This window comes from Sciurus carolinensis, chromosome 5 (genome assembly GCF_902686445.1).
Source record: "Sciurus carolinensis chromosome 5, mSciCar1.2, whole genome shotgun sequence".
In the NCBI taxonomy this organism is placed as follows: domain Eukaryota; kingdom Metazoa; phylum Chordata; class Mammalia; order Rodentia; family Sciuridae; genus Sciurus; species Sciurus carolinensis.
In genome coordinates this window covers 13,389,054-13,403,897 of record NC_062217.1, presented here as the reverse complement: position 1 = coordinate 13,403,897, position 14,844 = coordinate 13,389,054, and the positions used below count along the sequence as shown (strand labels likewise).

Here is a 14,844-nt window from a genome sequence, read left to right as displayed (position 1 = left end):
GTTGCCTTGGCCCCTGTACCACCAACCCTCTGCCAAATTCAGAGCGTGGGAGCCTCAAGCGGACTTCGCTCCTGCCTTGGGCGGGAAGCGCGCACGCGCAATAGGCAGGAGCTAGGGTTTGCCGGAGGTGTGCGGGGCGGGGCGTTGCCGGGTGGACGCTGTGCTTGTTTATCTAAGCGCTGGCCTAAGCTTCCACGAAGCGCGGGGCCTCTCGGGAGCGCGCGCGACCGGTCGCCTAGGCGACAGGGATTGGCGGGGCGGGGCTGAGCTGTGGCTCCGCCCCAGCCGCCGGCCCCGCCCCCGGCAGCGCTGCGGCTGGGCTCGGGCGCGCGCTCCGGCGCCAGGGGTAGCGGCGGCGGGTGGGGAGCTGGGCGTGGAGGCGCGAGGGGCGGGGCGGGGCGGGCGGCACTGCGGGCCGGCGGCTCGGGCGGCTCCGGCGGCTCCGGCGGCTCCCGCTCCAGCTCGCCCTCAGTCTCTGCTGGCGCCCGCGGGGTCGCTTCGCCGCCCGGCTCGGCCCATGCCCAGGGCCGCTGCTCTCTCAGTTGCCGGCCCGCAGCCAGGGCCCGGGGTCCGCCGCGGCCGTGAGGTGGGGGCGGCCGCGGAAGGCGGCGGGGCCGGCCGCGGGGCAGGGTCCAGGGCGCAGCGCGGCGGGCGGAGGTCTATGTCGCGGGCGGCGGCGGCGGCGGCAGCCGCGGAGGGACGATGCGCGAGTACAAAGTGGTGGTGCTGGGCTCGGGCGGGGTAGGCAAATCCGCCCTGACCGTGCAGTTCGTGACCGGCACCTTCATCGAGAAATACGACCCCACGATCGAGGACTTCTACCGCAAGGAGATCGAGGTGGACTCGTCGCCGTCGGTGCTGGAGATCCTGGACACCGCGGGCACAGAGCAGTTCGCGTCCATGCGGGACCTGTACATCAAAAACGGCCAGGGCTTCATCCTCGTGTACAGCCTGGTCAACCAGCAGAGCTTCCAGGACATCAAGCCCATGCGGGACCAGATCATCCGAGTGAAGCGGTGAGCGGGCCGGGGCCCCACAGGGTGCTGGGGGCTTGGCGGCTGCGGCTCGCGCAGTCCCGGGCCCGAACTCCCCGCGCGGGCCGCGGCGAGGGAGCTGTTCGGGGAGAGGGCGCCGAGCTCGGGGCTTAGCATTCTCCTCCTCCTCCTGAATCGCCAATTTCAGTGCTTTGTCTCACTACTAAAATTTGGCATTCCGCTAACCCATAGCCTAGCCCTTTGTCTTTTGGATGTTTTTAGTAGCGCAGGTGCAGAACCCCAAAGGAAACAAAGTTTAAAACTTGCCGGGGGGCGGGAGAGGGGTGGGTAAATGTGTTGGGGAGAGGCGAGCTAGGCAAGTGTAGGGGAGACGTCTGCAGATAACGCACACACTCTCTACCTTTGCAATGTTTGACAGCAAAGATTTCACACATGTATCCTGTAATAATGTCAATTCGAGCGGAAGGAGACCTTTATCATTTCAGAAAAGATTTAATGCTGCCAGGGCGTTTTGCAAAAATGAACTCTAATTTAGTGGGAAACTTTAAAGACAGATTATCAAATTATTTGAAGACATCCTTACAGCTCAGTGGGGTTGCGAGAGTATTTGCATATAATCGTACAAATATGCCATTCACAGCGTCTTAACTTTTTCCTTATTTAATCTAATCACTTTTACCCTCTGGCGGTGGGAGAGGGTGGGGGGCAGGAAGAGGGGATATAAAGGCATTTCTGGAAACAAAACAGCAGTTTTTCAAAAGTGCGACTGAAGTAGTAGCTAATTTAAAGTTTATGCAAATAAATTCTTTCCTGTTAAACTTATAAAGTGTTTTGGAAATATGGCTGACAGCTTAAATGGTTCAAAATGCTTGTTTTCTCTTAAATTGACTGAGTCTATTTTCCCCTACATTTTTAAGGATCAGAAATGTGATGATACATTATTTTAGAGTTTTGGCAATTTTTTTCTATTTCTTTAATTATATATGACTGTTTTATCTGGTCATTATTAATGCTGCCAACAATTTTAGTGTCATTTTCTTTTTTTCCTGCCTTATTCTACCCATAGCCCTAAATGTGAAGACAGTTTACTGAAAGGTAGTTGTATGTGCACTGTAGACACAATCACATTATAAGTCAGTTTGAGTCTATTTGAGAAATTCAGGACCCAGTCACTTATATTCAGGGGATGCTTACAACTCATTTCAAGTGATGGATAATGCTACATATGAGATCAAAGGGAAGGTCCTCCCTCCGTTTCCCCACCCCTCAAGTCATTGAATATACACTCTAAGAGCAGAATTGAAATTTTGTATGTTAATTCTTGCGTTGAGTTCCAAATTAAAACAGTGATTATTTCATGGTCTCTACTTTGTTCTCAAATTTGTGAATCTGATAGCTTTTTCCAGTCTCATTATCTTAATGTTGTTTTGTAGTTAGATGAGCAATTTTCGTGTATATTAATCCGAGGAGCTACATTTAAGTGACTCAAATCCTTAATTATTACCCCTTCCCCCAGTGCCACTCAATTAAGCAAGAAAACAAACTCAAGAACCAGTTAGTCTCATACATTGCCACATGTCAATTTTAGGCCAGACACATATATCAAATAATCCAAGTTAATCCTCCAGCTGTCCCACCCTTCACATTTAAGCAAACGTTAACGTATAAGTTAAGGTATAAAGATGCGTGTACAACTTGGATACAGGGCTAACTTGGCAGGATACCAACAAGAGGATACCAACAAAATTCTTGCTAAAGATTGTTTTAATTCTATTTGCTTTTTTTCTTACCTTGTCTATGCTGGGTAACAAATTTCAAAATGCAATTACAAGTTTAAGGCAGAGAATGTGGCAAAATATTTGATAGCATGATCCTTTGTAATTTTGTTTTTTTTGTGATATAGTGCAAATTATTTTTCTCAGTTGTAATAATGAAATAGTCTGTATACTGTAATAATTTGCACCATGACCCATGAAAAGAAAATAGAGTAAAATTCCACTTCCCAGATGCCATTTTACTCACTAGTCTCAGTTCTTCATGTTTAAAAGACCACTGAGTAGCTGAATTAGAGTTCAGAACTTTTTTCACTGGAATTTAACTATTGTATACTAAGGAACCACTTAGGGCCTTACTTCTGTGTCCTGTTTTGTATGCTCATGCTAACCTCATCATGTGGCTTCCCCGTCTGTAGCATCTTAGAAATTTTATTTTTTGGGTACTGGAGTTTGAACCATGGGTACTCTATCACTGAGCTATCCTCAATTCTAGTTATTTTTAATTTTGAGAGAGGATCTCCCCAAGTTGCCCAAGTTGTCCTTGAACTTGTGACCCTCAAGCTTCAGCACCATAGGACCCTCAACCTAGTCCCTGGGATTACAGGCATGTGCTACTGCACCCATCTTAGAAACAATTTAAAGGGAGAGAGGATTGGCTATAAATGATGTATATTCTAATACAATATATAAGTAAGGCATTTATTAAGTTAAATCAGGCATTCTCTATTTCCTCCTTCTTGAAAAGAATAAAACATGATTTTCAAATGAGGGAATTTTGTACTCTTTTGGGAGCCAATTTTTGAACTACCCAGTTGCAATAGTAGGTATTCAGTAATTGTTTCCTTTGCTCACTGTGTACTAGCTGCTTTACATATTATATAAAGCAGCTGTTGGGGATATTTAATATCACCATAATGCAGATGATGAACTAAAGTTTGATAACTTACCAAGACGAGTCACTGATGGAGAGGAGATTAAAACCAGTATCTTTGTGAATCAGTGTATCCTCTTCTGTGTTAGTCTGTCTTTCAACTTGATATCTTCTGGCCAAATTAGCTCCCAGCTAGGTCAGCACTGTTTGATAAAAACACAGTGTGAACCACATAGATAATTTAAAAATTTCTGGTAGTTGATTAAAAAAACAAACAGGTAAAATTAATCTTCATAATCATTTTATTTAACCCACTATATCCAAAATATTCTCATATCAACATATTATCCACATTCAAAAATTATTAAAGAGATATTTTTAAATACTATGTGTTTGAAATCTGGTGTGTGATACTTACAGCTCAACTTGATAAAACTAGCCTCTTTTCAGATGTTTAGTTGCTCCATGTGACCACAGGCCAGCCTGGATAGCACAGGTCTAAGTTTGGGGAAGTGCTTGCTTATTTCTGTAAACCCCAGTTTCTGTGTTTATGAAATACAGAATAGCAGGCACCTCTCAGGGTCATTTGAATTAAATGAGAGAATGTGTATCAAGGTGCCCACAGAGAAATTGCTCAAAAAATTGCTGACATTCTTTTATTAATCACTTTTTTTACCTTAACTCTTTAACTTTTATCTGTTATATAATTGTAATTTTAGAAGAAATAACTTAAACTTGTAATTGCATTTTGAAATTTGTTACCCAGCATAGACAAGGTGAGAATAACAAATAGAATTAAAACAATCTTTGACAAGAATTTTGTTGGTATCCTTTTAAAACTTATATTCTCTTATGAGGGATCTTATGAAAAAAGGCAAGAGAATGAACATTTAACATTAATGCATAGCCAGACAGTGAAATGGAGCTTTTCATTGGATTGTTATTTGAAATATTTTGCTTTTAAAAAAATAAAACTGGCCCACATTAACCTTACGTCTTAAAGGTACACTCAGATACATGAGCTCTTGGCAAAGCCAAATTGACCAGCTGAAAATGACTATATGTATAAATTCATATGCTTTTTTTTTTGACTTGGGGTGAGATCACACACATAAAAAAGAGTGATAGGGAGACAGAAAGTGTTTCAATTGTAATAAAATCAGAATTCTTTCTGATTTCAGAATTACTTCTTTATTAGTCATCCCAGGGTTAGCCATGGTCCTGATTTGAAGTCTTGGGGATTGCTATTCAAGGACTGTTTGTTCTTAGGAGAAAGCCCAGAAACCTTCAGCAGGACCTTTCAAGCCCAGCATTCTCCTGTTGCTCCTGGCCTTTGCAGCCTACCTCTTGCAGACTTCATTGTGCTCTCTTACCTTGACCTTACCCTTGAAAGTGCCTTTGTTTTGGTTCTCCTTCCTGTAGAAATCTTCCACCTTTTTGCAGCCTTAATTCCTACTCATTCTTTTACCCCTGCTTAACAAGTTTCCCCCACGTAGGGAATCCTTCTGTTGCTTCCGAAACAGAACTTAGTCCCTTAACTGTCTTCCCACACTAGACCAACTTTACACCTTACCCCTTCTCTCAGCCACACAAACTTTAGACATCAGTGCCCCCTATCCTTCCCCTTTTCTTTGTTGTACTCCTCAACATTTACTTGTTGGTGTGATGGTTTATGTACAATCAGTCTTTCTCATAAAACACTAAGTTCACATGGCTAGTACAGCTTCTGGCACAAAGGAAACAATCGAGAAAAATATGTTGAAAAAGGAATGTTCAGAAAGAAAAATATTTGTATTATCCTTTGGTCTCAGTTTCCCCATATATTTTGTTGTATAGGTGGAGGGGATGATTTTTTTTAAGTTGATTTTGCAGATGGAGGAGTTGATCTTCAGCTCTAACTTTCCTGGAGAGAACTTCTAGTTGGGCAGCAAGGGAAGAGGAAAGTTTAAGATGAACCTCAAAGAATCAGGAGCATGATGTCTTCCAGATGGAGGATATGGCATGGGAATACATAGAACTTGATTTTTGGATGTTAAATAGACCAGATTGGCTAAACTAGGAATTTTTATAGAAGTGTGAGGGGAGGTAAGGTGAAATTTTTTAAAGCTAAATTATAGAAGGTTAAAGACTTTGGACTTGATCCTGTTGTCAAGGACCATCATCAGAATTGTTAGAGAAACAGTAATTTGGAGGTAATCTGATAGATGGCTTCACAGAAATAGACCGCTCTGTTTTATAACAGGAGGAATTGTTGTACATATTGTGATAATCTATCTATGTGAAGCATAAAGATTCTGAATTAGCATAGTGTCTGAAGGATCAGAAAGGGAAGCTATAAGAAATATTAGAAAGAATGAATTAATCAAACTGGGAGAGGAAGAAAGGTCAAAAGTAACATTGACATTTTGAACATGAGTGAGTAAGATTAGGGAAGAATAGCTGGGAGGGATTATTTCAGTTTGGGAGATGGTAATCATACAGATAGCTGTGCCTAATAAGTAATTAGAATATTTGAGTGAAAGCCCCAAAGATCAGGTTATATATGAATATATAAAGACCCAGTGTCACCTATGTAGTTCATATTGAGGGGAAATAAGACCTACTCAGTAGAGAGTAGAAATAAGTGAATATGACTAGGAGTAGAAAATAGAAAGGAACATAGTCAGGGATAGAACTTGAGAGGTATAAGATAAACAATGGAGACCTTATACATTGCACTAACTGAAGGTGCCAGATGTTTTAAGATGGAGGGAAATGGGTCGATTTGCACTCCCCAAAGCAAGTTCTTTTTTTTTTTTTTTTTTTTGTACTGGAGATTGAACTCAGGGGTACTTAACCACTGAGACACATCCCCGACCCTTTTTTGTATTTTATTTAGAGACAGGATCTCGCTGCTTGCTAATTTGCTTAGGCTGGCTTTGAACTCTCTACCATCCTGCCTCAACCTCCCAAGCTGCTGGGATTACAGGCGTGTGCCACCAGGGATATAGCCCATTTCCCTTTTATTCTCATAATAAGTAGTAGCATAAACTTATTCTAAAACAAAAGCATGTGGCCAGTTGCTACTCATAGATCTTTGGCCCATGACCAATTGGTGTGAGAGCTAAACCAAGAATATATCAAATGATGTTTGTCCCAAGTGAGTGAAATTTCCTCCTCCACAGACACCTCCTTCCTCAGACACCAAAATTTAATACAAAGCTGGGCCTCCAAGGTACAGAACCTAATAGCTGTAAGTCACTTTTTTAACAGTTAATAAATATGTGCCATGAAAAATTGATAACTAATTCCTGATGTCAATTGTAAAACAAAGATTTTGAGTATGGAGAATAGGACTAATGGTAGGAGCTATATCCATCTAAATATAGAACTAAGATTTAAAGGCAATTAGGGTTACAAAATAGAACATTAGTGTTAAAAACATTGACAATATAAAATAAGTTTAGGAAAAGGAGAAAGTAGTAGTGCTCATTCCTCATCTTTTACTAGAAGAATTCACATGGTCAAAAAATGAAATTTAAGAATTTCAAGAGCTTGATGCTTTTCATAAATTTTAAAGCCATTTTATTGACCTATGACTGATATGCACAAAGCTGTATGCTCATGTATATATGTGCAATATGATTTTTTTTGGAGATAAGCGTAAACCCTTGAAACCATCACCCCCAGTCAATGCTGTGAACCTGTCCGTTGCCTGCAAAAGTTTCCTCCCACCATGGCTGTGGATTCGTTTATTCATTCATTGTTTTTTGTGGTGTGTATTAAGAACGCTTAACATAAGGTCTATCCTTTTAGCAATTTTTAAGGATACAATATACTATTGTTAACCATACAAGCCACACTGACATGGTACAGTAGATATCTAGGACTTATTGTTGTATAACTAAAACTTATTACAGTGAGTTACTTTTTATGGTCCACAAAGTTTTTTTTTTTTTTTTCTGAAAGGGAAGCTTTTATTTTTGCTGCATTATAAAATTAGCACATATAATTTAGTAGTTTTCTCTTTGCCATCTCAGGATTGGAACTTTGAAAATTTCACTTTGCTGTTGGAGGAAATGATTTCCCTTCAGATCCAACATTCTGTGAGAACCCTTCTTGTTGAGATGGTGAGGGAAGGGGTGAAGTTTATAAACTTAAATGAGTAAACCCTTAAATAATGAACCCTCATTCATTTGCAGCATGTGACCTGCAAGTCTTGCCTAGTTAAGATTTAGTGATAATTCTATCAACAAAATCTCTAACCAGAGTATCACTATAAGGCTTCATTGTAAGTGGAAGAAGGCAAAAATAGTTAGCCAACCATTCTGCACATGAACCAAAGATATCAAGTCTACCTGCATATTGATAAATCCTTGGTAAAAAGAACAAATGGATGAAGTGGAGGTGACATGACTGTTCACTGAATGAGAAAGGTTCAGGCCACCAGCAAGTGCATAATGGTGACTTTCTGGCTCTCTTTTAGGAAAAGTCTGATGAGAAATAAACATTAAGGAGGAGGTAGGGGAACTGATGGGAAAAAAAAAAAAAAAAAAAGAGCCTGGATGACAGCCACCAGAAGGGCGCACACAGTAGGAGTCTTTCTGTTTGCCCGTTTTCCAGTGGCAGTACACCTGAATGATTTCCTTGCTGTAGGGAACTTCTAGGAAATTACATAGGACACATCAAAGTGTGTAGTTCACAGGTTTACACATATTTCTAAGCCAGGGTCATTACATAGGACCGAGTACACTGCACTTGATTTAAGGGAAGTTTTTCAAGAATGTTTTTTATTTTCACAGTTTTTATTTTAGTCATTATCTCCAGAATCAGGACCCTTAGGGAAGGATGTGTGACTTCACTCTAGGCTTTTCTTTGCTTCTGTTTTGACTTCCTTGTTCTTATCTATTCTTACCTACTGTTTCTCACATTTATTTTTCAGGCCTGTAGTATAAAAAGAATTGTAAACTCTAAATCTTTTTGGGAAAATATTGAAGTCTGAATATGAGTAGTCTTTCAAACAAGATAAAACTTACAGAAATTGAATAGTTATAAATCTATAGGCATAAGTACTTTTGTGGGAAATTTATCATGAAATTTTAATGGTGTGCAGATATGTGCCATCTATTATATATTTTTGCCTTTGTATTTACTTGGCACTTTGACAGTTGTGGTTCATTTCATTAAAAAATTATTTGCAGCTTGGCACGGTGGTGTACACCTTTAATCCCAGCAGCTCAGGAGGCTAAGACAGAAGAATCTTAGTTCAAAGCCAGCCTCAGCAACAGTGAGGTGCTAAGCCACTCAGTGAGACCCTGTCTCTAAATAAAATACAAAATAGGACTGGGGATGTGGCTCAGTGGTTGAGTGCCTCTGAATTCAATATCCAGTACCCACCACCCCTGCCCCCCCCCAAAAAAAAATTCTTAGTGTGACACGGAGAAATTTAGTTTTTTACACACACTTTTTTATGCTTTACCAGATCAAACTGAGCCCTTTGGTAGAATATCAGTAATGGTAATGATATGATTTTAGACAACTGCATTTGATTAAAGTGTGTAAGTAAAACACATGTTGGTAAAGTTTAAAGAAGTCAAAATATCTGAAAATAGAATGTTTCAAGTTGCTAAGATTTTATCATAGTATATACTTAATACTAAATAGAATTAGGGTTGTACCTCTAAAAAGACTGAAACCTCTCAGGGAATATTGTACCTAACATTCCAACTACTTCACTATTTTTTTTTCTTACAAAAATACTCAAATAAAAAACAACAACATTAGCCAGATTTTTCATGAATTTTAGTGTAAATTAAAGGTTATTGTTATGAAACAAGATTTTTTTTTGAAGCATGTGATCAGAGACAAGATTATTGGGTATCTGAATTATCAATGGTTTATTAAAGTCATGGTTTGGGAAGATAGTAAGAGATCAATATTGGAAGTTTTTGAAGTTTGATACATTTACTTACTAAATGTTGGAAATTTACTGCTAATCACACATTGTTAAAAATTTTCTGAATAAGCTGTTTAAAATAGATTACAGTGGTAAAGTAAGCACACTTTTATACATTCTTATTCCTATTGCTAAAAAGTATTCACTGGCAGAATTGAATATGTGGGGATTTTACTTGTTTATTGCTTTTTCTAATATAGTTACAATTTTAAACCATACCAAAAATGATATTTTAGGGATAATAGGATAACTGATGATTTTTCTTTTTTAATGTCACCTGTCAAAAATCAAAACATTAAAAAAATATATATCTGCGTACCTGTGTTGTCCACTCAGCAGGGACTTTCACATCTTTTTACTAGGACCCTCAGTGGGAAATACTTATGATATGTGACAATGTGCACACAAGCATAAATCTGTATATTTGAAATCGTGGTTTCATGAAACAGTAGTTGAACTTGCTATATTGCTTATATTGGGTTTTCTTTTTATTCACTTTTTTTTAAGTTACTATCAAAGTGATCTTACCACAAATAATATGGAAGCTGCTGTCCTGTATCCTTTTCCTCTGAGAACACTAAATGAAGCTGCTTAATATTTTGAAACAATTCTTATTTTCTCCCTCCTGCTTTTGCAGTTTTCTACAATGCTGTATAAGAATTTGAAAATGAATTGCTCCTGACGTGAGTTAGCAATTGGTACTAATAGAAAGGTAGAATTAGTCACTGAAGATACACAAAATGTGTCTTTCGAGGAGGCATTTAGTGTGTCCTTGTTGTGCATATTAGAACAGTGAGGATGAATTTCTCCTGTAATCTTTTCATTCACAATAGCCCTTGCCTTATGGCAACTTTAAGGGATGTTGTGCAGGTTGAGCATCACTGACCCCCAAACTCAAAATTTGAAATGCACCCAAATCTGAACTGAAGCACCAACATTATGCCACAAGTGTAAAATTCCACACCTAACCCCATGCCACTAATTACAGTCAAAATGCAGGTGCACTAAAACTATTACACACAGTTACCTTCGTGTTATATGTATAAGGTGTACATGAAACATAAGTGAAGTTCATGTTTAGACTTGAGTTCTGTCCCAAGATACCTTATGCAAAATTCTGAAATCTGAAATACTTCAGGTCCCAAGCATTTGGGGTAAGGAATATACAACCTGTAGTTAATACTCAGACTATAAATACATGATTGCAGGATTCTCCATTACTGTAACTACTTGCTGAGAAGGATTGGGAAAGTCTGGTGCATTGGTCCAAGATGGTATTGATTCTGTAAAATAAATGAAGAAGATCATGATTATAGATATCTTAAAGTCGTTAAATAAAATTACCCTAGAGAAACATTATAAACCTCTACTTAAAACATTTAGGAGTGTTATTTTTCATGCTTTCCAGCCCCTTAAAATTAATAATTCAAATGTGAAAATCTTACATCATATTAATAATTCAATACATATTAGTGTTTTCTTTTTTACTAGCTGTCTTTATAGCTATCTCTAAATGAAATCTTCAGAGTGTTTTTCTATATAACTGGAGAATTCTAAATATGTCCATCTTTTGATTTCTGATGAATTTAACAAATACTATATATAATTCTCTAACAGTGTTTTATTGTGCATACTGATCCTCTCATCTTTGAAGGTGGCGTTAATGCTGTTAGAGCTGAGCTCTGGCACTTATTAGTTATGTAATTAGAAGCAAGTTGTCCTTCTTTGCATTTTAATTTCCTCATCTGTAATATGGGTATGATATAATAACTGAGGTAATGAATAAAGTATTTCTTTACATAGTAACCCTAAAATATCAACAATAAGCTTTTAACAAAAACCACAGAAATAGAACAAACAACAAACAAGCATTTATCTTTTCTCCCCTTGGGTTTGAACCCATGGCCTCACACTTACTAAGAAAGCAAGCCACCACTGAGCTACATTCCCAGCCCTTTTCTATTTCATTTGGAGACAAGGGTCTAAATTGTCCAGGCTGACCTCAAATCTGGGATCCTCCTGCCTCAGCCTCCCGAATAGCTGGAATTACAGGCATGTGCCATTATGACTGGATTATCTTTCTTTAAAAGACAGTATGCTGCCACATAATTGCTTTACTATGTCCAGACAAATTATATACCTAATCTGGCACCACATTTCCATTTTCTCTGCTATTTTCTTCTCTGTTTTAAGTGCTAACACAGAATGTTATAGAACTACCACCACAGACCTTGAGTGCTTAGTGCTCTGTGCCTTTGCTGCACCTCGAAACCTAAATATGTTGGCTGTAAAGTGTGGCAGTGTATTTCTGTGGCTCACAGGAATTGCAGTGATTTTTAGTATATGTATTTTCAATATGAAAACACTGTGAGGGCTGGGGAGATAGCTCAGTTGGTAGAGTGCTCGCCTTGCAAGCACAAGGCCCTGGGTTCAAATCCCCAGCACTGAAAAGAAAAAAAACAAAAACCACTGTGAAAAGTAATCAGCATATTAATATTATTAAATAATGTTTTTTTAAAGTTGATGATGATAGATCTTTTTATGAATACTAAAAACTGCATGGGATAAAGATAATTTTAGTAATCTTTATGACTAGTTATATATAGTTAAGTGTTGACAGCATTTTAATAAATCAATTTCAGAAAAAGTTTTATCTTTGTATAAAAATCATCTCTGTCAACATCAAATAATATGGTTTAAGCCTCCTCATTTGCATACCATTGCCCTGGGCATTATGCAAAATAAGTAAAAGATACTATCTTTATCCTTCTGATATGCCAAAGTGTACTATTGATGAATGTATATTTGACAATGTTGACTTGTAGAGAAATAGTTTTTAAAACAATTTGATTTCTTAGTTTAAAAGTATTTTTCCACCAAAAACACTATCGTTTTCTAAGGTGCCTTTTCTAAGGAATTTTTCATTCATTCTAACTCATTATGGAAGGTCAGAAATTTGTCTATAGGACTAATGACAATTAGATATTTAGTTCAGTATATGTCTTAGTCTGAAGTATATGTCTTGGGCTGCTGTAACAAAATACCCTAGACTGGATAATTTATAACAATAGAAATCTGTTGCTTACAGTTCTGGATGCCAGAATGTCCAAAATCAAGGTGCCAGCACATTCAGTATCTAGATGGCTGGCTACTCTTGCTGCATCATCTTATGATGGAAGGGGCAAAATGATTCCCTCTAGCCTCTTTTATAGAACATTAATTTCTTTCATAAGGACAGAACCCTCATGACCTAATCATAACCCAAAGTTCCCACCTCTTAATTCTGTCACCTTGGGGATTAAGTTTCAACATAGGAATTTTGGAGTGAGAAACTTTCAAAACACAGTAGTATATTTAGTACACCTTCCTCCCTATCCAAAATATAGTTTTCCTCTTCCCCAAATGACCAACATACAATTATTCTGTTTTATTTTTCTGCTTTTGTAACCAATAATCCAAACAAACTTTGACTATCAGTAATATTGTTGGGTAAAGTGAAGGATTAGATGCTTTTTGTTAAGACAAATAGTTCAATATGTGCACGTTTGAAAGCTAACTAGAAATAAATGCATGCTTACATGAAAAAAGCTAACTAGAAAGTTAACTGACATGTACATATATGAAAGCTAACTAGAGAATTAACAAGATTTAATATTTTAGTTTATTTTTTAAGTGGAGATGAAAAAATTCCTCATAATACTAATTCATAATACTAGTGTCACAAAAAAGACTTGTTTTTGGAAGTCTGGCATTAAGGAGCAGTAATATTTGCATAAGTCCTCTGTCTGCTCTTGTTCTCAGTGGTTTGGAGTGCTGTGACCTTTATTGAGGAAAGATGTAAGTGGAGTGTCATGTACTGATGCTCCAGGCTGGGAGGATCCTGTGGCAGGTGTGTGGGCTCAGCACAGAGCCGGTGACCCACGCAGCATTTGCCTTAAGAGAGGCAGCCAGGGTGCTGCGTGATCACCATCCCCGCCTAACAAACCAGCACCTTAATTATGACAGGATGTCTCCCAGTGACATACACATTTTTAAATGCTATTTTTGATGACAGAGAATGTGTATTCCTAGGTCCACCCAGAGCACATCATGTGATTTCGTCGAAAGAAATATAGTCTATTTTGGGCGGTCGGACTGCTTACTTGGAGGAGGTTGTTTCTGTTGCTCTCATCAGCACATCCTAATCCTAAAACTTTTCTTCATAGACCATGCCCAGTGGCTTCTGACAGTCCCATGAGTGGCCCCTGAGTAAGTGCCACTGCTTTGATCTGTTTCTTTTTCTTTAAAGGTGACCGTATGTCTTTTTTACTTGGGACAGTTCAGGTTTATGCCTGTTGACCTCCACACTCATTTGCAGTACCCCTTTCCATCTCAAAATTATCTCAATATAATGATAAATTATATTTATCATGATATTTATATTTATAATGATAAATTATATTGGATGATAAATTATATGGTCACTCTTTACTCTTACCTTAGATCTGTTTTTAGAATCTTCACAATTTAAATTCCATTTTCCCATGATTTTTGTGTTAACTGGTTTAAATAAACAATTTCTTTCACCTGGCCCAAATCTCTACTGCTTTTGTTAATTTGTTAGTCCTCATGAACTGGAAATTCTGCTCTGTTTTGAAAGGGGATATCTTTCATTAACTGTGCTGGATTAAAGATGGCCACGGGTTCTGTGACACAACTTCCATTGAGAAGCAGAATGTATTTCCTCCCTCTTTTGCATCTACTCTACTTCCAGCAACAGAGTCTGGCAGAAGTGATTTGAAGCCAGTTTTTAACCTACCCTCTAAAAGAACTAAAAGATGACATTTGAGAAGTCCAGCTCCTCTGAGAATATGTGCAAGGGGGAGGGAGACCCCTTCTAGATGTTCCTTCCAATTGCAAAGCCTGAGGTGGAGCCATCTTTGACCCTCCAGCCCATCCCACCCACCCCAGTTGAACATCTCCGAGTGACCCAAGTTAATATGTTGTAGAACAAAAAATTTGCCCAGCTGAATTCTGCCCAAATTATTGACCCACGAAATCATGAAATATAGAAAAATTGTTATTTGAAGCCATTAGCTTTTGGGGTAGTTTTTAATGCAGCAGATTAATCTGGATAATGACTTTTTTTCCCCAGTAAACATTGATATTTTAGAAATGGTTTTTGGTGAAAGAGTACTATTGACTCTTTGAATTTCTTCATGAGAAGATCTTTACGAAAATATTTGTTGATCATGAATAAGTGATACATGAATGAATGAGTGTATCTTA

General features: G+C 38.6%; 1 protein-coding gene across 1 annotated transcript in view; it reads left to right on the top strand.

Annotated features, from left to right (window-relative positions):
• Window positions 1-411: 411 nt before the first annotated feature.
• Window positions 412-14,844, top strand: part of Rap2a (RAP2A, member of RAS oncogene family) — a 37,094-nt gene continuing 22,661 nt past the window's right edge. Inside the window, exon 1 of the mRNA XM_047554440.1 lies at window positions 412-1,016. Coding sequence (XP_047410396.1) covers window positions 703-1,016 — 314 coding nt within the window. The 5' untranslated portion in view covers window positions 412-702. The remainder of the gene's footprint in view (window positions 1,017-14,844) is intronic.